Source organism: Bison bison, unplaced genomic scaffold, assembly GCF_000754665.1.
Source record: "Bison bison bison isolate TAMUID 2011002044 unplaced genomic scaffold, Bison_UMD1.0 scf7180017864144, whole genome shotgun sequence".
Taxonomy (NCBI): Eukaryota; Metazoa; Chordata; class Mammalia; order Artiodactyla; family Bovidae; genus Bison; species Bison bison.
Genome location: NW_011494716.1, coordinates 2305761 through 2328979, shown reverse-complemented (window position 1 = coordinate 2328979; position 23219 = coordinate 2305761). Strand labels below are relative to the sequence as shown.

The 23219-nt window shown below is 49.6% G+C and overlaps 2 protein-coding genes across 3 annotated transcripts in view; both read left to right on the top strand.

Moving 5' to 3' along the window:
• The window catches only part of LOC104988996 (ectonucleotide pyrophosphatase/phosphodiesterase family member 7-like), a 38403-nt gene extending 24573 nt beyond the window's left edge, over positions 1–13830 (top strand). The window contains exons 3-5 of the mRNA XM_010840500.1: positions 3547–4173; positions 7911–8148; positions 13700–13830. Of these exons, the coding sequence (XP_010838802.1) occupies positions 3547–4173; positions 7911–8148; positions 13700–13830 (996 nt within the window). The remainder of the gene's footprint in view (positions 1–3546; positions 4174–7910; positions 8149–13699) is intronic.
• Positions 13831–14085: 255 nt separating this feature from the next.
• EEF2KMT (eukaryotic elongation factor 2 lysine methyltransferase) overlaps positions 14086–23219 on the top strand; it is a 10968-nt gene continuing 1834 nt past the window's right edge. Inside the window, exons 1-7 of one of the 2 annotated variants that reach the window (XM_010840437.1) lie at positions 14086–14239; positions 15789–15851; positions 17167–17247; positions 17811–17912; positions 21062–21195; positions 21280–21575; positions 22699–22848. In XM_010840437.1, coding sequence (XP_010838739.1) covers positions 14144–14239; positions 15789–15851; positions 17167–17247; positions 17811–17912; positions 21062–21195; positions 21280–21575; positions 22699–22848 — 922 coding nt within the window. In that variant the 5' untranslated portion in view covers positions 14086–14143. The remainder of the gene's footprint in view (positions 14240–15788; positions 15852–17166; positions 17248–17810; positions 17913–21061; positions 21196–21279; positions 21576–22698; positions 22849–23219) is intronic. The other variant, XM_010840438.1, reaches the window with a different exon arrangement.

Genomic DNA, 23219 nt, shown 5'->3' with positions numbered 1-23219 from the left:
AAGGAAAATGTGTTACCTGTAGAGGTTACAAATAAGACACTAGAACCCAAAAGAGAAAGCATTTATGAAACTATTTCCATAAGTTAATCAAGAGAGAAGAAGGTAGGTTTTCTGCCCCTAAAAGGAGATGTGATTCATGCATTCATGCAGCATGCACTTAATCAGCAGTCAGCACTTAAGTCTGAGCTAGGCCTGTCCTAGGTCCCAGGAAAAATGCATTCAACAAAAACAGCCACACTTTCTAGAGGAGGGAATTAGATAGTTTTCAAAGCAAGCAAATTAAGGTAATTTCAGGTTGGGGAAAGTGCTTTAGAGAACATAAAACCGGATCCCAAAATAGGAAATGAACTCTGGAGGGCAGAAGGGACAATATTTCACCTACAGCTATGGACAGAAGAACTTCTGGAACTGTGCAAAGCGTTTAGTGTTAGGACTTCTGTCTTGGGTCAAGCTTCCTAAAACCAGAGCCTGAGGCAGGGACGCAGTGCATGTAACATATGGAGAGAGAGCTCTCAGGAGACGGGAGTAAGGAAAACTGACGTGGCAGGAGAATAAGCTAAGTGAGATGTGCCCTCTGCTGGACACCAGCTTCAGCCTGATCCCCCAGGAGCACAGGAACATGAATTGCACCCCATGTTATCCCACCCTGAAGCCAGGGAGCTGGCTTTATGTCCTGCTGCTGGTCACTAGCCGTGGGCTGCTGAGGATAAAAGACCAGTATAGGCTACCTACTCAGGTGAGGCAGGTCTGGCCACTTGGCAACGGGATTTTTCCAAAACATGGAGGAACAGTGAGACATTAGCAGCACCCCCACAGAAATGGATGTGGGTGCACAAGCCCAATAAGGGGATCTGGATGGGGCCCCAACAGCATCCCCTACAACTTCCAAATAGCTTACCTGCCTCTTTCTCTCAAATGGTACATGGTAAGTTTGGCATTACACTTGATTATACTTTTATACCCAGTCGTATGCCACATAGCCATGACCCAGGTGCTAATACCCCACAGTTCATCCCATAATTTATTCCCTATACCAAATTGACACCATTACACCAGTACCCTCTCTTGGCTCTACTAAAGCCATTGAACTGTAGAGAGTTTTTCAGAATATCCAAATCTTGGGTAATACAAGAAGAGTCACAGAACAGCCCTCAAGTTAACAGCCAGGATGAAGAAAAGTAGTTGCTCCCCAAATAAGCAGGTCAGCCATTTATGGAACCAGAAATTTATCAAGTGCCTAGTATGTGCCCAGTCCTGGTCAAGGAGCTGCTTTACAACAACATATTTAGTGATATGGGTCCATCTTACTGTTAACTCGTTGGTGAGTGTACATAAAATTATTTTATTTTCCTAACAATTTTACCAGGCTTTATCCAAAAAAAAACACCTTTCTGCTGAGGAGTATTATCGCTTAATATTTTCATGACTTTGAAATTACTTGTGTTGCTAACACAGCCTCATTTTCAGTCTGAAGACTCAGTTCTGCTCATGGTAAAACCTTCATCTCAGATCTGAGTCAAAGCTCTGATCCCCAGCACGCTCCCTACCCCACCACAGACTCTCTGGTGGCCCCAGATGCCTGGGAAAGAAGGAGCGTGACCCATGGTCCACTCTCTCGAGCCCCCACCCCACCCCTCTTTCCCCAGTTTACCCACTGGAGACAAGGAGAGGGAAGAGACAAGCAGTTCCTCCCATGACGGCTTTTAAGGAGGCTTTTAAGGAGGCCAGGGCTCTTCTGTCGGCTGTAATCTAGTGCCTTGCCTGGTTTCCCGCAGTGTGACAGAGAGGTTGAAGGTGGCTGGGCCACTGACAACAGTTTCAGGTCAAGCAGCAACCCCAGGCTCTGGTCAGGCCTTGCAAGATTCAGCAGAATTTCATGGATGACCCACCACCTTCCTCGGACGTGAGGAATCCCATGCTCCCTGCTGCAGCCATTCCTTCCATGACCAGAGCCTCCAATCTCAGCTTCCTTCTGCAGACTCCAACCCGGGGGTCTACAGGCACATTTCAGTTCCACCTTCAATGCCCCTCAAGAGACAGAAACTGGAGGAAATAATCATCACCCCTCTACCTGATAGTGCGGTTGGGCCCAATGCTCTTTGTTCCTCTCCAGGAAAGACAAAAGCTGAGCTCACTGAATGTTTACCAATGTGCTCCACGTGCATTTAGTCCCTGCAACCACCCCACGAGGTGGCATTAACATCCCCACTTTACAGATGAGGAGACAGAGGTGGAGAGCGTTTTGGCAACACACATCCAAATGAAAGAGAAAAGATAAACCCAGGCAACCCAGCAATAAGCACACCTTTAACTGCTCTGTTGTCTGCCTCTGGGTCCGGCATCAAGCAGACATCTGCACAGGGAATAAGATGACAGCCTTCGCTTTTGCAAATACCCCAGAGTCTATAAACATTAGAGATGGGAACAGCTAGGCAAATTCTTTCATCTCTAACAGCCCCAGAGGGAGTCCGCAGATCTCATCTCGTTGGCTCTGGCTGGGACATGGGCCCAAGGCTCAACCAACTGCTGTGGCCAGGGGACACAGTGTCCCCTGACTGGCCAGCCCAGAGCCACACCCCACCTCTGGAGCCTGATGTGGGACCAACACACCCCAAACCAGGCATGGAGCAAGAGCAAGGAGGAGAGCCTCCAGGGGATGTCAGATGCTCCAAACCTGCAGATGGTGGAGTGGGCACTGGGCAGGCAAATATATTAACTGCCCACTGCACACACTGGACACACTGGGGAAGGCTTGTGGTGGCTTGTTAGGTCTAGAGGCAATGAAAAGAGTGCCTGCCAAGGGCCAAAACACAATGCCCAACACTTGATCTTAAAGCTATCTGGATTAATCCTCAAAAAAGTCCCATCAGCTTCTTGGCATTTTACAGGTAGAAACACTGAAGCACTCCGAGACTAAAGAACTCACTCACCACCGCCAGTTTAGAAAGTACCATTTCTCCTCCAATCCAAGGAACTTTTTATTTTTTATTTTGCCATCCCAAATTGGAACACATCTTCCAGTCACTGAAGTGTCAGCGGTTTCACTGGCAGCATTTTTCTTCACTGCTGCTGCTAAGTGGCTTCAGTCGTGTCCAACTCTATGCGACCCCATAGACGGCAGCCCACCAGGCTCCCCCGTCCCTGGGATTCTCCAGGCAAGAACACTGGAGATGGTTGCCATTTCCTTCTCCAAGGCATGAAAGTGAAAAGTGAAAGTGAAGTCGCTCAGTCGTGTCCGACTCTTAGCGACCCCATGGACTGCAGCCCACCAGGCTCCTCCGTCCATGGGATTTTCCAGGTAAGAGTACTGGAGTGAGGTGCCATTGCCTTCTCCAATAAAGGCACGTCTTCCAATTATCGGTGTTTTAGATTCCAGGAGATCCTGGTGATGTCAGGAATGAAGCCCAATCCCATCTGCCTCCAAAGCCCACGTGTTTTCTATGCATGTTTCTGGACTGGGGCAGGGCTGCCAACATGTTGGGCTTTGTATATGATGAGAAAGACAGAAGAAACAGCTCTAACAGGCTTTTATTCTTGCACTCGCAGGGGAGGAAAACAGCGTCATTCCACTATCCCGGGGGAGGCGCCAAGTACCAAGGGGAGGCTGTCCAGCGGTCCCTGGTGGAGTCGCACACCCACCCAAATGGCAACGAGACAGAGTGGAGACAGAACATCGACATCGTCATGAACTGGTTCACCAAGGAAGATTTTGACTTCGTGACCCTGTACTATGGAGAGCCAGATAGCGTGGGACACCTCTACGGACCTGACACAGAGAATAGGAGGGCAATGATTCAGCAAATCGACAGAACCATCGGGTACCTGCTGGAAGCCATTGGGAGGCACAGCTTGACTGAGCACCTCAATGTCATCATCACGTCAGACCACGGCATGACCACCATGAAAAAGAAACCCAACATCACCGAGATCCTCCTGAGAAACTACATCAGCTTCAAGGACTTGGTCCAGTTTGACATCGTGGACTACGGCGGCTTTGGGATGCTTCTGCCCAAACCAGGGCAAGAGGAAGCTGTTTACCAAGCGCTGAAGAACGCTCATCCTCACCTCAATGTCTATAAGAAGGAGGAATTTCCAGAACGCTTCCATTTTGCCAAACACGAGCGGGTCCTGCCAATCGTGATGTACGCCGACCCTGGTTATAGCATCAGTGGGGTGAGTGGATTCTAAAATAGAGTCCATCTTGGATCTGGAAGGCAGCCAGTAGGGAAGGACTGTTCTGAAAAAAATTAAAACATAAGTGCATGCATGATGAGTTAGTAGTAGCCCACTATTTTCTGAGTGTTCCCCACCTCCCCGCATCCCACCCTACCTACCCTGCTCCATCTTACCATTATGCAACAATAATGACATATATCTCTGACCAAGGTTGTGTCTAGGGCTGTGTTAAAAATTTAACATGAGTTATTTCATGTTTGGGCTTCCCTGGTTGCTCAATGATCTACCTCAATGCAGGAATTATAGGAGATGTGGGTTTGATCCCTGAGTCGGGAAGATCCCCTGGAGGAAGAAAGGGCAACCTACTTCAGTATTCTTGCCTGGAGAATCCCATGGACAGAGGAGCCTGGCAGGCTATAGTCCATTGGGTCATAAAGAGTCAGAAACAACTGAGCAACTGAGCGCACACACACACACACACTTTATTTTTGTTTTCCTAACAACCCTAAAAGTTGATTCTCTTATCTTCCCTTTGTAATAAGGAAGAAACCAAAGCTGGAGAGGAGTGATTTGGTATTAGAAATGTAAGGCTGATGTACAAACCCAAGTCTATATGTTGGATCAACAAGAGATTAACACCCCTCCCTCCCCCCAAAAAAACCTTCTCATTCCCATTTGCATATAGTCAAAAGAAAAAAGGCAATCCTGATCACATAAAAATTTATACACAGATGCCCATGGCAGTATTATTCCTAATAAACAAAAGGTGAAAACAACCAAAATGCCCGTCAGCTGATGAATGGATAAACAAAAGAGGGTCTAGCCATACAGTGGAATACTATGTAGCCATTAAAAGGAAATGAAGTACTGAAACATGTTATCATGTGAATGAACCTTGAGAGCATAAGGCTCAGTGAAAGAAGTCAGATAGCAGAGACCACATATTGTATGATTCCATTTAAATGAAATGTCTAGAATACACAATTTTATAGATACGGAGCATAGATTGGTGGTTGTCTAGGACCAGGGGAAGTTGTAGGGAGATTGGGGAGTAACTGCTGAGGGGTATAGGCTTTCTTTTTGGGGTGATGGAAGCGTTCTAAAATTGACTGTGATGATAGTTTCACAACTCTGTGAATACACTAGATACCATTGAATCGTATACTTTAAATGGATACATTGCATTGTATATGAATTATATCTCAACACAGCTGTTATGAAAAAAATAAGAAGCCTAAAGAAGAAAATACCAAAATCAATGCTAATTGTGAGACATACATAAGACATGCGCATCAAGGCAGGCAGAAGCTTAAACTGATCACTGCATCCCATTTTTTCAAAACTACCAACCAATAATTCATGACAGAACAAAGTTTAAGTGATGCTTCAATATCACATGACAGAAGACTGTCTCAGGTACAACCTGAAGGATGCTTGTCTAAGGCTATGAACAGAAGCCAAATGTCATAATTACATTTGCAATCTGTATACTCTTCAGTTGCTGAAAGTCCAGAGTATAACAGGTCTGGGAAAGCTCATAAGGTTATTATTTAATATTGGTGGAAACATTTACAGTAAAATGCAAAACTTAATTGGTATTTTGTAAGCCCCCACGTGGCCTGGAGCAAAGGCCCTGCCAAGAAGTTTCCATAGCACTGACCCCTTTGTAAACCTGGTTAATGATGTCACAGTTTGAGAGGGATGATAAGACATTTAATTGGACAGTCCTATTCCCAGCATGACCAACCAGATAGTTTGAGGAATGGGATGCAGTGATCAGTTTAATCTTCTGGCAAACTATCTGTTAGACAGAAAATCTTTTGTGTCTCAATGCTCTAATTGAGTCCACTGCTCATATTCCCACCCACCTGCCTGCCTTGATGTGCAGAGCAGAGTGGGTGTGACTCTTCTCTCTTAGGATTCAGTTCAGTTCAGTTCAGTCACTCAGTCGTGTCCGACTCTTTGCAACCCCATGAATAGCAGCACGCCAGGCCTCCCTGTCCATCACCAACTCCCGGAGTTCATTCAAACTCATGTCCATCGAGTCGGTGATGCCATCCAGCCACCTCATCCTCTGTCATCCCCTTTTCCTCCTGCTCCCAATCCCTCCCAGCATCAGAGTCTTTTCCAGTGAGTCAACTCTTCGCATGAGGTGGCCAAAGTACTGGAGTTTCAGCTTTAGCATCATTCCTTCCAAAGAACACCCAGGGCTGATCTCGTTTAGAATGGACTGGTTGGATCTCCTTGCAGTCCAAGGGATTCTCTAGAGTCTTCTCCAACATCACAGTTCAAAAGCATCAATTCTTCAGCGCTCTTAGGAGCTTGCAAAGAACATGAGGCCATTACTGGGATCACTTAACTGTTCTTAACAGGCTGCCCCATGGCATCAAGTTCTTCCCAGGTGGCGCAGTGGTAAAGATTCCACCTGCCAATGCAGGAGACACAAGACATGGATTTGATCCCTGGGCGGGGAAGATCCCCTGGAGTAGGAAATGGCAACCCTGCTCCAGTATTCTTGCCTGGGAAATCCCATGGACAGAGGAGCCTGGAGGTCTACAGTCCATGGGGTTGCAGAGTTGGACATAACTGAGTGACTGAGCACAAGAGCATAGCATGGCCTCAAATGCCTTCGGACTGGTTTCTTTAGCCAGGTGAGGGAGCCTGAGCTGAGCAGACAGGCATCAAGACAACTATGAGACCAACTTTTCAATACACAGAGATCACATGTCTGACATGCCAGAGTATCTGTTGGTCCTAAGAAAATAAGAAAATATAAACAGTGCTGTGGTGTGACTGATGTTACTTTGTCCCTTGAAAAGGGGTCAGACAAAAATCTATCTAGTACTCATTAAACAATTACCTACAATCCTGATACCCTCCTCTTTAATCCTCCTCTCCCCCGCCCCCCAAAAAAAATATGCAATTTTGTGCCATAAGAAACAACATACCTGGGGACTTTCCTGTTGGTTCAGTGGCTAAGACTCTGAGCTCCCGATGCAGGGGCCCAAACTCAATCCTCAACCCCACAAGCCCCAACTAGGAGTGTGCCACAGCTAAGATGTGGCGAAGTCAAATAAATAAATAAATATTTTTGAAAAAGAAAATAAATGCTCCTAGCTCTAGAGCCAGTCTGGGTTCAAATACCTGCTCCAACATTGGCTACTACATGACTCAGGGTAGTTTATTCATCTGTAAAATGGCAGTGATGAGGATAGAGCCTTCACTTTATAAAACATTCAGAACACTTCTTGGTGCACAGTGAGCCCTCTATGTTTGCGCCTATTAGGACCGTCAGTATTACTATCTTATTACTGCTTCCAACAGGTGTGCTTTTCTTTGAAAAAGAAAGTGTTAGTCACTCAGGAGTGTCTGACTCCTTGTGACCCCACACACCAGGCTCCTCTGTCCACAGAATTCTCCAGGCAAGAATACTGGAGTGGGTTGCCATTTCCCACTCCAGGGTATCTCCCTGACCCAGGGACTGAACCCAGGAATCCCAAATTGTGGGCAGCTTCTTTACCATCTGAGCCACCAGGGAAGTTATGAGCTTTATTCTCTTCCTTAAAGATCTTCCATGCCTGCTCCTTTCTGCCACTGCAGAGAGCAGTGTCCTTCCTTGTCATTTAAGTGCTCAAAGATTTCCTGGATCTAACAACTATGGAATTAACTAAGGGGCAATTTTCTGTCAGAGGACTGGAATCTTAAATGACTGTTTCGTTGTTATTATTTTTCAGCGAATTATACTATATTTCAACAAAGGAGATCATGGTTTTGATAATGTCTACATGGATATGAAGACCATATTCAGAGCTTTTGGGCCTGATTTCAAGAAGAATCACCTGGCTGAGCCCTTTGACAGCATCCACATCTACCCCCTCATGTGTAAGCTCCTGGGAGTTACCCCTGAGCCCCACAATGGCTCCCTGGCAGTCACCCAGGAAATGCTGGTAGACACTTACGACCAGCACACAGGTGAGACACAAAAGCCACCACCAAGAGATTGGTAGTGTGGTTTGTTCTGTCCTGAGATAGAGAAGATTCAAAAAGGGGTTTTCTGAATCGGGGAAACATCAAGCAGAACAATCCTGTTTCCTGGCAGCTTCAGTGCCCCCAGCACAAGATTATCAGCAGCAGCTGTGAACAGGTAGCAGATGAAGGAGGAAGTCCCTTGCTGTGTTGGTGACATTTTATACAGTGCCTACAGGGCAAAAAGGAAGGCTCTCCATAGAGGGAATCAGGCAATAATCCTTCTGAGCCTCAGAAAACATGTAGAGTCTGCCCCCCAGATGCCCCTTGTAGATTCTGAAAAGCGGCCTTCCTTCAGCAACTCTGCATGCTGGTACCCAGAGAAAAGCTGCTCACAGGAGAGGAAAAAAGCTTTAGTGCTCTTCTCATGGCTAGACATGGGGGCAGGGGTTCCTGTAAATGAGGCTGAGAATCCTTAAGACTTCAAAAAACTAAATCTCGGTGATATAAAGAAAGGAAGCATCTCTGGGAATTTGGCTGTTTACAAACACTCGCCAGCATTTCTTCTGTGGGGAGACTTAGTGCCCAGTGATTTATCAGATGCTTAGAGCAACCACACTCATTCGAAATGGAGTACAAGGAACAGCTCCCTGCACTCTTCCCTTCTGCCAAGCCACTACCCACAATCTTCTCTGGTGGCTCAGATGGTAAAGAATCTGCCCACAATGCGGGAGACCTGGGTTTGGTCCCTGGGTTGGGAAGATCCCCTGGAGAAAGAAATAGTTACCCACTCCAGTATTCTTGCCTGGAGAATACCATGGACAGAGAAGCCTCACAGACTACAATCCATGGGGGTCATAGAGTTGGGAACACAACTGAGCAACTAGAAACTAGACCCACAATCTTCATGTGAATTTACTAGAAACAGGATGTTTGCAGAAAACTAAATGAATGGCAATTCTCTAAGTTATTGAGAATTTCTTTTTAAGTTTTAGAGTTTTGCTACAACTCTTTGGCCCCTACACCTGCCCCATATGTAATCCTGGGAGCCTGGGGTGAGGTGTGTTTGATCATCCGTTATTGATAAGCAGGACATCCTACCAACTGATTTTCAGCGAATTGGGTTTTAGCAAATTGGTCATTTGGCAAAGTGGTCATTAGGCAAATGGATCATTTGGCGAATAGGTCATTTAGTAAATCGGCTTTCAATGACTTGTCCTATGAGATTTCTCTACAGTGAGCACTTTCTTGGGTTAAATGTACATTTCATTTCCATAATTAATATTCACCAGTGCCTGGATAGGAAACTTCCCAGAGACCCAGGAGCAGCCTCTTAATCAGATCATTTAAAACCATCTGATTTTTTATTAACAGGAGCAGAGATGAAGAGGGCATCTGCTCTCCAAAACACAGCAATCAGTCTCACAGTTGTCACAGGAGTCCTTGTGGTTCTGTTTGTCGCTGGTGTGACATTCACAGTCTTTTGTCGGAAAAAGACGTGAGTAGTCTGAGAGTTTTCTGTGGTTGATCAGTGCACATTGTAATAATCCATTTCAACCACTTTCTGAGTGTGTCAGGGTCCAGCACTTTGAGGACCCAGCAACCAGGGATATCTTTGTGAACTTGCAGTCTGGGCAGTGGTACAGGGACCAAGACTCAGAAGAGCCCCCAGCTTGGTTTGATCTCAAAAATCCTGATTTTTAACAAAGACCCCATTTTCATTTTGCACTTGGCACCAAAAACTATGTTCCAGTTTCATTCGTTTCCCAGGATTGCCATAACAAAGCACCACATACTGGGGTGGATTACAACAATAGAAACTTGTTGTCTTGTGGAACTAGAGGTTAGAAGTCCAAGATCGAGGTATTCACTTGATCCCTCTGGAATGTGTAGGGGAGAAGTCTTCCTGGCTTCTACTAGCTCCTCTTGGTTGCCAGCAATCCTTGGCACTCCTTGGCTTGTAGACACAATCTCTGTGTCCATCATCACATAGCCAACTTCTCTCTGAATCTCTGTCTTCACATGGAATTCTCTCCTCTTAAAAGGACACCAATCATGGAATTCACAGCCACCTGTATTCCAGTATGATCTCCTCCTAACTTAATTACACATGCAGAGACCCTCTTTCCAAAAGAGGTCACATTCCTAAGTACCAGGGGTCATGACTTCCAACACATCCTTTCAGGGGAACACAGTTCAACCCTGGTTGAACTGGTCCTGCCATCAACAAAAGCACTCAACGGCCCTGGTACACTGCTTTCTACATCTCCATAGTTACATCAGGAGACTGAGCCTCTCACATCCCATGTGACACTCAATCCTGACCATGCCTCTGCTTTCAAAGAGCTCCTGTCTCAACAGCATGGAGGCCTCCTGAACACCATAAACAGCCTAAGGAAAGTCAGAACTTTACTTAACCTTAACTCCATTACAAAGCCCACATTTAATGTAATTTATATTTGAACTATAAAATTTTCCTATAAGTTGAAACATGACCTATAAAAGTCTCTATACCCTGAAGCAACATTTTAGAAAGAAATCAATTGGTCCTTTTCTGCAGAAACCATTAGCCATAGAAGAAAGAAAGGAAAAACCTCAAGGTACTGATTGAATGGCCATTCCCACAGCATAATTTCTAAAAGGTAACCATTTCATATAGTTAAAATGTATTAGTTTTTCATCATCCACCATCACCATCATCATCATTATTAAAGCAAGTCTCAAATCCAGAAGTTGAATCTTTACTATAGTGTGTGCATATATGCATATCTTCTGCCACTGAAAGGACTGTTTAGATATACCCTAAAGCTTCTCTCCACATCAATACCACTGGAATTTTCACTTTCTATGTTAAATAGCAGTCCTAATCTTCACTAACACCTGAACACACCACATCTGTGAGGTCCATGGACCATTACAAATCCCTTCAGTGCCTTGATCCTTCCAAGCTCAGGTGTGAGAAATGTTACCTATGACCTTTGTCCCTCCCAAGAGCCCACAGACAAAGATAAAGGTATTGTCTGTGTGTAGGTCAATGGTGTGGCCCACTTAGGGGTCTTCCGCAATCTGCCTCCCATCTATGGCGTCAGGGAGGCTAGACAAGCCTAGATTTATTAATATCTTAGTATAACATCATGCAGCATCACTTACTCTGGTTTGACCCTGTATGCCCTTTGGTTCCTCAGAGGAAAGGTAATTAATAGCTATTATGTGTGTTAATAGAAAGCTTGGTATTCATGAGTTTGACCCATTCCCAATGGTTTCCACTCACCACTGCAGGCAGAGAGCTGACCAAAACAGCACAAGTGAGCCAGTACGCATGACCGAGCTCTAACATCGTTCCTTCAGGACCAAGATCCAATCATCTTACATCAGATGTTTCTACCCCAGGATGCTGTGACTCAGAGGATTTATGCAACATCTCAGACCCAGAAACCTTTAATTCCTTGTAAAAACACAGCAATAACCACAGTTCACACTCTTTACTTCAATCAACTGTTGATGGAATAAAGGACAATTTTTGTCAGATCCTGTGCTCACATGGTTCTTGTAGAAGAACAGGTATAAGAGAACAAACGCATTCAATTAGAATTAATTTTCCTCTCTTGTTCTCATAGCTGAGCAGGGCTCAAGTGTTTCTCATCTGAAAGGGGTAATAAGACTCATCTGTCCCCATCAACTGCATTGTGCAAGTATATTTAACAAATTAGCTCCCAAGATGCTTCCAAATAGTTATTTCAAGAGATTTATGAAGGTAAACTTATTAGACTCTGAACACAGTTCAAACTCCAGGGGCAGCACCAGCGCCTTTCACTGTCCTGCTTTTTACTCAAGACATAATAAGGTCAAATGGAAGTAACTTTTTTTCTTTTCTTCCCCATCCCCACCTGTGTACCATTCTAACTCCTTTCCGGATTCTTTTCCCTGCAAAGTCAAAGCTCCCACTGCAAGCCCTCATAGTTCCATGTGCTCACTGGCACTGTATATATTGCCATGGTGCTTCTACATTTATTTGTGTGATAATTAGTTCAATACCTATTTCCCCCATGAAACCCTGAGCCCCTGGAGGGCAGGGAACCACTCCTGGTTCTTCTCACTGTTGCATCCTCAGCACCTGATAGTACCAGGCACATGAGGTGAGGTATTAGTTGCTCAGTCATGTCTGACTCTTTGCGACACCATGGACTATAGCCTGCCAGGCTCTTCTGTTCATGGAATTCTCCAGGCAAGAATAATGGAGTGGGCTGCCCTCCCCTTCTCCAGGGGATCTTCCCAACCCAGGAATCGAACCCAGGTCTCCTGCATTGTAGGCAGATTCTTTACTACTGAACCACCAGGGAAGCCCTACCAGGAACATAGTTTATGCTTAAAAAGTATTTGGTGAATTAAAGATTCTGTGGGTTAGAGACAGACCCTAATTGGGGTCTGGGGGAGCAAGGGTTCCTATCTGTGTTGGGAGAAATCAATGAAATCAGAGTAATCACGGTTAAACCCATCACACCTATAGCCTGCCTTCACTGTTCAAGTTCACTTTATTTGTTGCTACAAATGATTTCACGTCCCCCCAAGCCTAAACAATAAGATGTTCACCCAAATTGTTTTCCAGGAAGTTGGAGTCAGCTGTGTCTAATTCAGGCCAGTTAAGACTGATTAGGACCACCAACCCTCCAACTGGGCATGCGGGAGCTTGGTGATCTTTGACGTCAGAGGGTCAAAAACTCCACCATCAGAACCTGCTGTTTTCTGACCAATGGTCTCATGAAGAAGCCTATAGTTTAGTTGCCCTTGCATGAAACAACTATGACCTCACCTTTTACTTATTTCCAATCATCTCACTCCACACCCACCTTGGTGTGAAACCACCCTGCTTCTTTAGCCCATAAACACCCCACAGCCCCTCGCCTGCCCGTCCACAGGGAGGCAGATTTGAGGTTTGTTTCCTCGTATCGAGTGGCTGCCTCATGAATAAATCCCTTCTCTGCCTCAAATCTCAGCGTCTGGCAAACGAATCTGGTTGGGTAATGAGGTGAACCTCCTAGCCGCACCCAGGCAACCAGGGCCTCCTCATCCCTCTCCCGCTCTCAGAAGTACGGCCTGCCCATGGTTCCCACGGTAGAAGCTGTTTGAGGAATGCAGCCTTGAGAGAGCGAGGCGCTGAGGAGACACTGGACCACGGGCTGACTGGACCCGTGAAGGCCTCCACATGCACTGTTAGCGTTCTGTCAGGAGGCTGTGGGGGTCTATTGGCCTTGGGTGCCCAACACAAGCCTCTTAAGCAAGCTCCCTCACGTATTAAAACTGCCACCCACCAACCTGGAGGGGCCTGCTGTTCTCTTCGGTCTCTCCTCGCCCTCCGTGTACGGGGCAGGGCTGAGGTAAAGGTGCAAACCAACAACTTTACCTCAGCGCCCTTGGCCAAGGAGAGGAAGGGCAGCGCCGGCCTGAGACCACAGGCCCTGAGGCGACCCTCGCACCCGAGACTGGGCTTGAGGCCGAAGTCCCAGAGGAGTCGGGGAGGGCTAGGATAGGGCTCAAGGGACGACGCTTCTGCACGTAGGGGCCTTGCCAAAAAGACTGTCGAAAAAGTGCTGGAACAACGAGAAGCATTACCTGGCCCTCGGCCTGACTGAACACTCGCCCGCGGAGCCCTCGCTGCCCCGCCCAGCGAAACTTGGCGCTAAATTCTGACTCCGCCCCACCGAAGCCATGGCCCCGCCCCTTCTGCCGTGGCCCCACCTCCAAGGCCCAGAGCCCGCCTCCAACTTCCCCTCGACGCCCCGCCCACCACGGCACTAACCACCTGCTGAACTGCACCGCCTCCTGAACAGATTCCTTCCTTAAGCCCCACCTCCTGAGCTCTGCGCCCCGCCTCCCAGGGCCCCGGGGGCGCTTGACCCCGCCCCGAGCCCCACCCCGGCCCCGTGCGCCCGTCTCTGGCCGCCTCGAATCACAGCCCTGCTCCCGCCCAGTCTACTGGGCAACGCCGCGGCCCCGCCCTGCCATGGCGCCGGAGGAGAGAGCGGATGCCGCGCGCCTGCTGCGGGGTTTCGAGCGCCGCTTCTTGGCGGCGCGCGCCCTGCGCTCCTTCCCCTGGCAGGTGGGCGGCAAGGGGCGCGGAAGGTGGGTTGGGGAGCACCGAGAGTTCGCGGTGAGCGGGGCTCCGGAGTCACACACCCGCCCTCCCTGCCACGTGATGGCCTCTGCTACCTCGCTGGTCCGAGCGGCACGTCCGGTCCCCCGGGATCGCCGGGGCCGCGCGGGCTGGCGGCGAGGGGGCAGGCACTCCACCGGTGCGCCCCTGGGCCCTCCCTGCGCGCCCTTGGGCCCACCCTGCGCTCAGCCCTCAACAGCCTCTTCCCCTGGACCCTCGCCGCCCTTCACCGCCTTTGCAGACAGAATTGGAGGAATGTGAGATTTCCTCCCAACTCCCCTTTTCTTTGGGTGTTTTAGGGTCATGGACAGTTGGTTTAAAAAAAAAAAGATTTTTTAGCCTGTTATCCTGACCATTGGGTAACAGCTGCTGCTGCTCGTTTAAACAGCCAGCATGCTCAGGACAGCGGGAGATCACGCTGTGTTGAGTTCAGTGACCAGGTCACGGGCCCTCTCGGGCCTCCAGCTTTTCATGTGTATCAGCAGCTTTGGACAAGTCCTCTCAGAGGCAGCTGATGGAAGAGGCAGGGAGGTACAAAACAGTCCCTAAAAGACAGAAGAGCTCACATCCCTGCCCTAGGGACCTGCCATTTGCACACAGGCTCAGGGCCGGGGTAGCAGCTTTATTCTGCCAAGGCAGGGGCTCTAATGACACTGCGTCCTTCATAATTCACGTGCGGTGAGCTCACTGGGATGACTCAGTTTGGACACAGAGTCCTCCCCAGGTCTGCCCCTTCTTAAGAGGGGAGGTCAGTCATCTGTTCTTTCACTGACATAAATCATTTGGCATCCTAGGAGATCATTTCCCGTCAGAAAGGAATATGTACATTTTTTAACCCAAAATTTAAACCTTCGTAATTGCATCTGTGAGGCCCCATGCGTATCGCCTGTAATTGTTTACAGTGCTTACTCTTCATCAGGCCCATGGTAAGTGCTGGCGTAGGCTCACCCCCAGCACCCATGCGGTGAGGACTATTGCTGTCATTGGTTTGACTACAAAAGAAGTCAGAGCTCAGATCTGAGAGACAGCCTGCCAGCTTTGAATCCTGGGCCGACCCCCACAAGCTGTGTGACCCTGGGCAAGTGACTTTGTCCAAGGACATGACACAGGAGCTAGGACCTGCACAGTAAAGCAGCCTGCCTGCCACGGGGAGGTCTCAGGGAGTCCATCAGGTGTTAAGGCCATGGCTCCTCCCATAATTCCTGGCCAACCAGTTCAGTCACAGAGCTGATCTGTGAGACCCAGGTGAGACTAAGCTGCCATGGCTAATGCAAACCAGCAGCCTGTCTTCTGACATTTTCTGTGACTCATCCAGGTGTAACTCGGGACTTCTCAAGGTCAGGCTTTCAGCTGTCTGTGGCTTCTGCATCATTTGGCCCCAGGTCCCTGGGGAGAGATCACTTAGCACTTTGCCAACAATTCCTTTTGCATGTTTAATGTTGCTGTGATAATGCCCTTGAGATTTCTTTCTCTTACTGCCTCTCTCTTTGGATAGAGCCTAGAAGAGAAACTAAGGGACTCGTCAGGCTCTGAGCTGCTGCTGGATATTTTGCAGAAGGTAAGAATCACAGAATCCCTGGAATGCATCGCTGGCCTGATTTCCCGGTGAAGAGGTAACAGAAGCACCCTGGGTGAGCATGTGTCCTTTAAAAAGAAAGACGTTGCATCTGGCGTGACCAGCTCAGACAACTCGGGCTCTTTTGTTTTCTTAGATAAAGACATCAGAATACACAATATGCTGCATGAGAGGAGGGAATCTGGGCGATGTTTTTAAAACCGTCCACAGAGGAAATGGGGATGACAGCTGTAGGTACATCTAGCCTTTAATCACTGCTCAGAGACTTTCTTCTTTACGTTTAAAGGGAAAATAAGCAGGCACTTCTTGCCCGCCGGGTCTTTTTCTAGTTGTGGGTGGGGCCCTGCTTTTCGGAGGTGGGGTTTGAACATACCAAGGGGTATATCTTAGTCTTAGTATAACAGAACACAACACACTGTTTGGCTTATAAACAACAGGAATTTCTCTCTCACAGTTCTGGAGGCTGGGAGGTCCAAGATCAAGACTCCAGCAGATTCACTGTCTTGTGAGGGCCCACATCCTCATTCATGGAGGGCTGTCTTCTTACCATGTCCTCACATGGCTCGGGGCAGAGGGAACTCTCTTGAGGTCTCTTCTATAAGGGCACTAATTCCACTTATGGAGGCTTTACCCTTATAATCACACCCCAAAGGCCCCTCCTGATAGCCTTGGGTGTTGGAGTCAACATGTTGATTTGGGGTGGACACAGATATTCGGCCTATAGCAGAGTGTTAGCGTGAATCCATATGCTCCATGTTCCTGCCCAGAAAGGGCATTAGAAACACTGCCGTGGACTGTGCCAATGTTGTTCAGTCACTGAGTCGTGTCCAACTCTTTGCAACTGCATGGACTGCAGCATGCCAGACTTCTCTGTCCTCCAGTATCTCCCGGAGTTTGCTTAAATTCATGTTCATTTAGTCAGTGATGCCATCTCATCCTCTGTCGTCCCCTTCTCCTCCCGCCTTCAGTCTTTCCCAACATCAGGGTCTTTTCTGATGAGCCAGCTCTTTGCATCAGGTGGCCAAAGTATTGGAGCTTCAGCTTCAACGTCAATCCTTTCAGTGAATATTTGGGGTTGATTTCCTTTAGGATTGACTGGTTTGATCTTGTGCCACTGTAGTGGAGAAATATTTTTAGGAAAGGGCTGATATCTAAAACTCTTTCCGATGCATGTGGATCACCCAGGGCCAGAAATCCAGGGATTGGGTAACTGGGGTTTTCCCTGTATTCGCTTGAAGCCCATGGGAGACTTAAGACAAAGTCTCACCCGCAACCCACACTGTGTTCCTTCTCACAGACCGTGAAGCACCCTCTGTGCGTGAAGCACCCACCATCAATGAAGTATTCCCGGAGCTTTCTCTCCGAGCTCATCAGAAAGGTCAGTGATGGGCACTGTCCACCCAGTAACCAGGAAGCATCTGGGACCCAGCCGGCTCTTCAGGGGTGGACTTTGCCTGTTGGAGCTCAGATCCATCCTGTTCTCTTTTCCTGTTCTGCAGACCCCCGTAGAGCAGGGGCCTCCCCATCAGTGAGACACTGTGGGTGAGGCGGGAGGAAAGGAAAGGCCAGAGTCCTTCCTGTCTGCTTCCAGGGGTCTGCAGCAGTGGCAGCATCTCCTCTGTGGTCCTGCTTCCCCTCGCCCCACGGAACCTTCCCAGTCCTACCAGGCAGCCCCTGAGTGTGGGAAACCCCACCTGCTCCCTGCTGCCCTACACTGCACCTTACCTGCACCCTCTCTACCCATCTCGGAGGTGCCCCCAGCTCCCCCCACCAAGTGACCTATATTAAGTCAATCACATCCCAAATCTCACCTCCAAATGTGGTGAAAATCCTCCAGCCGTTTTTACAAGTCAGAATAAAAGCAAAGAGGTGGAACCTTGGTTTGAATCACAAGGGTCGACTTATGCCTCCTGCGAATGCTGTCTCCCTGCCCACCCCCAGCACGAGGCTGTCCACACAGAGCCGTTGGACGAGCTGTACCAGGCGCTGGCCGAGGTCCTGACGGCCGAGGACCCCACCCACTGCCACCGGAGCTATCTGCTGGTAGGAGACGCGCGCCCTCCACACACACAGTTAATTCAGGGTCCCGTCAGCCTCATGGGGGTTCAGTCCCTGACTCTTCTGCTCTGTGGTCTTAGATGAGGTCAGTTAACCTTCCTGGGCCTCGGTTTCCCCACCTGTAAACCAAGCCCTTCTGCAGATAACACCTCTCTTCGGGGCGGCTAGGGTTAAATTAGGTAACACACTGAATTGCACAGCAGTGACCTGGTGCTCAGACCTCAATAAATATTTGACAGATATATGTGGGCTTCCCAGGTGGCTTAGTGGTAAAGAACGCGCCTGCCAGTGCAGGGGACATAAGAGACACAGATTCGATTCCTGGGTCAGGAAGATCCCCTGGAGGAGGGCATGGCAACCCACTCCAGTATTCTTGCCTGGAGAATCCCATGGACAGAGGAGCCTGGTGGGCTACAGTGCCTAGGGTCACAAAGAATCAGACTGAAGCATCATAGCATGCATGCATTCCTACTGCTGTTGCAGGACGGCAGTCTCTCCCTGCTGTCCACTGCCACCATCACCAGCCTGATAAATGCTGTGGCCTCGTGACTGGTCATCTGGCTTCCTGCCCCACAAACGTCCGTTTTGCACACAACAGTTTTTGTTTTTTTGTTTGTTCTTTAACCTTTTATTATAAAACACAGATACAAAAAACCACGCAAAGAATTAGATTATCAAATTGCTGTAACTGCCAGTCTAGCCGAGGACTTTGGCAGCCCACAAGGCCCCCATCTGACCCACCTGCATCCCAGCCTGCCCTCCCTCCCTTTCAGAGTCATCACTCGGAGGTCTTTTCACTGCCACATGCACTCAGCTCTAAATGCCTGCACTTAGTCTTGTCCATTAACAAGGTTTGGCTCAAAACCTCCCTTCATCCACGGTTCCCCCAGCTCCTTCTCTTCCTGGCGGTTTGGGCTGGACAGCTCTGTGCAGGCTGACTTTCATTGCACACACGTGATGCTGTTCACCCTGTTCCTTTGTCCTCTGTTCCCCACAAACTGGAGGCTGGATTCCGAGGCCCACTGGGACGCTTGTCTGTTTGATCCCTTAGCAAGAACACTGCATAGGTCCCGGAAGGCTCATCATCTGTTTTTATCCGCTTCGTGGTAGGACTTACGATGCCTAAAGCTTAGACCCATTAATTCATTGGAGGATGTAAAAGTGACTTTCTGAATCATTTTGTTTTCATTGGCTGGATAGATTTTGTAAGGAAATGCCTCCTATTGGCTTTACTTGGTTGCAGAGGAAAGGCCGGATACAGACTTGTCCCTTCCCCTTTAAAGAGAGTGAACTGGTCTCCTGTCATTCCATTAGGGCTTCAGTCCGTTGCAGGTCGCGTCACTTTGTTGTTGTCCAGTTGCTCAGTCGTGTCTGACTCTTTGCAACCCCAGGAACTGCAGCACGCCAGGCTTCCCTGTCCTGCACTATCTCCCAGTTTGCTCAAACTCATGTCCACTGAGTCAATGATGCCATCCAACCATCTCCTCTGTCACCCCCTTCTCCTGCCTTCAGTCTTTCCCAGCATCAGGGTCTTTTCTCGTGAGTCAGCTCTTCCCATCAGGTGGCCAAAGGATTGGAGCTTCAGCATCAGTCCTTCCAATGAATATTCAGGGTTGATTTCCTTTAGGACTGACTGGTTTGATCTTGCAGTCCAAGGGACTCTCAAGAGTCTTCTCCAGCACCACAATCCAGAAGCATCAATTCTTCAGTGCTCAGCCTTCTTTATGGTCCAACTCTCACACCTGTACATGACCTCATGTCCATATAGTCAAAGGTCCGTATACTCAAAGCTATTGGAGAAACCATAGCTTTGACTATAGGGACCTCTGTTGGCAAAGTGATGTTTCTGCTTTTTAATATGCTGTCTAGGTTTGTCATAGCTTTCCTTCCAGGGATCAAGCATCTTTTAATTTCATGGCTGCAGTCACTGTTCTCAGTGATTTTGGGCCCAAGGAAAAATCTGTCACTGCTTCCACTTTTTCCCCTTCTATTTGCCATGAAGTGATGGGACCAGATGCCATGATCTTAGTTTTTTGAATGTTGATCTGAAAGCTGTAAGTCCAAAATCAGGGGTGTCGGCAAGGCTGATTCTGAGACTGCAAGAGAGGGATGTGCTCCAGGCCTGTCTCCTTGGCCTCAGATGACCATCTTCTCCGTGTGTGTGTGTCCTGATGTCCTCTTCTTACAAGGACCCAGTCAGATTGGAGTATGGTCCCCTTATGCCCTCATTTTAACTTGATTCCCTCCATAAAGAGTGGTTAAGATTCTGTGCTTTCACTGCCAAGGGCCCAGAGTTCAGTCCCCAGTCAAGGAACTTAAGATCCCACAAGTCACACAGCGTGGCCCAAAAAAAAAAGGCCCCATCTCCAAAAAAAGGTCATATTCTGAGGTGCCAGGGGTTAGGACTTCACCATACAAATTTGCGGAGGAAATGATTGAACCCGTGACAATCTCTTAATTTCTTTTCAATTTTTAAAATTTCACTCCTTTACATGTTCTCTCTTAAGAGTTTCCCTGGTGGTTCAGACAGTAAAGAATCTGCCCACAATACGGGAGACCCAGGTTTGATCCCTGGGTTGGAAGGATCTCCTGGAGAAAGGAACAGCAGCCCACTCCAGTACCCTTGCCTGGAGAATCCCATGGACAGAGGAGCCTGGCGGGCTACTATCCATGGGGTCACAAAGAGTCAGACATGACTAAACGATTCAACTTAAGGGTTTATCTGATTTTATGTTTTACTTTTATCCTTACGTTCCTTTGAGCAGCCTTTATTTCTGAAATGCTGTTTTCTGTCATTTATCACACATTCCTGAGTGTTTCTAGTGGCCTTACAGGCCTCGCCCCGGAAGTCTCACTGCCCCCACTGCCAGAGCAGGCCGATTCCCTCCTAGGTGGGCACCTGGGCTTTTCCAGCAAATGCCTGTTGGCTTGGGTCCTCCTCAAGCCCCACTACTTCCTCTTCTGTCCACCGACACGCTGAGCACACAAGGGTTGTATCACCCACCTGCTCAGAACCCGCCAGTGGCTCCCATCACATTTAGACTCCAATCCTACTTCCTTACATGGCCCCCTAGGCCCCCCGAGGCCCGCCCTGGCTGCTGGATTAGTAATTGTCTCTCCTGGTTTCCGCCCAGCCTTCAGGTGACTCGGTCACCCTCTGCGAGAGCACGGCCATCGTGTCTCATGGGACCACAGGCCTGGTCACGTGGAACGCCGCGCTCTACCTGGCCGAGTGGGCCGTGGAGAACCCAGCGGTCTTCGCTCACAGGTGAGCTGGGGGCACAGGGCCAGGCCCCCAGGAGGGTCTGCTGCCGGGCACTTGTGGACACAACGCCTTCTCCTCACCTTCCAGAATGGTCTTAGAGCTTGGCAGCGGAGCCGGCCTCACAGGCCTGGCCATTTGTAAGACATGCCGGCCCAGAGCGTACGTCTTCAGCGACTGTCACAGCCACGTCCTGGAGCAGCTGCGAGGGAACGTCCTTCTCAACGGCTTCTCGTTGGAGCCAAGCATCGACGCCTGGGCGCAGCACCTGGGACCGCATACCCCCGAGGCAGAGCGCCCCTGGGTGACGGTGGCCCGGCTGGACTGGGACACAGTGACGGCGCCGCAGCTCGCGGCCTTCCAGCCGGACGTCGTCCTTGCCGCAGGTACCGCCTGGCTTTCAGCAGGGACACAGCAGTGGACACTGCCTGGCGGGAGGAATGGCGGGACCTGGGTTGCGTGGGCCTCCAGGGTGACGGCACAGCACGGGGCGTGCCTCCTGGGGGCCCTGAGGCCGCAGCCGCCCCGTCTGAGACAGAGGCCACGTGTCCTCCCACGCAAATGGTCCCTCCTATGGAGGAACCAGCTCTGCCCAGCAAGGCGTGCGATGAGCAGAACAGGCCCCAGGGCACCAGACCAGCGGGACCAGTCTTAGCCAGGCCACAGCCCAGCGGCCAGACTTCACATCCCTCTCCAGCAGCCTGAGGGAGGCCTCTCAGTCTCTTCCAGAACAAAAAAGAGAAAGCCAGAGTAGCCCCAGGGCCCACCTACACCTGTCTTCAGATGGGGTGCAAGTGGCCGCGGCAGCCTCGCCTTTCCAGGACCACGGACAACGACCTGATCCCAACTCCTCTGTGTGCCCTGGGCCGGGCCGCGGGTCACGGAAGGGGTTCTGGGGGCCCCCCATCTGTGCGTCTCTGAGGCCTAGGGCTCTGCCTGTATGCCTCTGTCCTAGTCCACGAAATGAGCCCCGCAAGCAGGGCCCACCCACTTCTGGTGCATGAGAGAAGTGGCGTGTGGCCTGGCCACCAACAGGCCCATCCTGCTCCGCAGAGCTCACCCAGCCCGTCTGGCCATTGGCGCTGCCCTCTGGCCCGGCCATGGCCCTGAGACTCAGGCCGGGGGCAGCAGAGCACGCAGTCTAAGCGGTATACCCCCCCGGGCCCAGCTGGCGGGCGGGAGGGGCCCTGTCCCCACAGGAAGGAAACCAGAAGTCTGGGGCAGAGTCAGGTTTGCCTCATGAAGCATCTTCTAAACAGGCCACGGGCAAAGACTGGATTTCTTGTGAAGGAATGCCAGTGAGTCCTGGATATATTTCACGTGTTGTAGTGTCTTTCAGCAGCCTTTTTGTCCTGCTAACGTTTTCTGTTTTTACCCAATGTAGTCGTCTTACCATCCAAGAGCACAAACCTAATTAAACCACTGCTTTCTGGGCCTTCACCTCCAAGTGTCAGCATGGAAGCCCTCATCCTGGGGGAGCCCTTCCAGTAACCTGGGTTTCCATCACAGACGTGCTGTATTGTCCTGAAACGGTCCTCTCCCTGGTTGGGGTCCTGCGGAAGCTCTCCACCTGCCGGAAGGACCAGCGGGCTCCTGATGCCTACGTTGCCTTCACCATCCGCAACCCGGAGACATGCCAGCTGTTCACCACGGAGCTGGGTGAGCCCCGGGCCCCAGGCCAGGCTGCTGTCTCTGAGAGGCCTGCAGGGTCACTGCACTGGCCCCACACAGGACTCCAGGGAGCACAGAAACCAGGAAAGTAAAAGAAGGTGGGGGGTGACCTGGAGACAAACCAGGAAGACCCAGACCACGGTGTGCTGGAGCGACACCTGCACCCTCTGCCCAGGTCAGCAGGGGATGAGGGGGGCAGCTTATGCGGTGACCTCACAAGTCTGAGAGCAGCAGTCCTACTGTGTGTTTGGGGGTTCTAAGAGCCTTCAGTCTTTGTCTATGGAAGGGACAGGGCGGTGGGCGCCAGCATCAGGGTAGACGGGAGCTGGGCCACTGTCTCCAGGTCCTCACTGTACCGC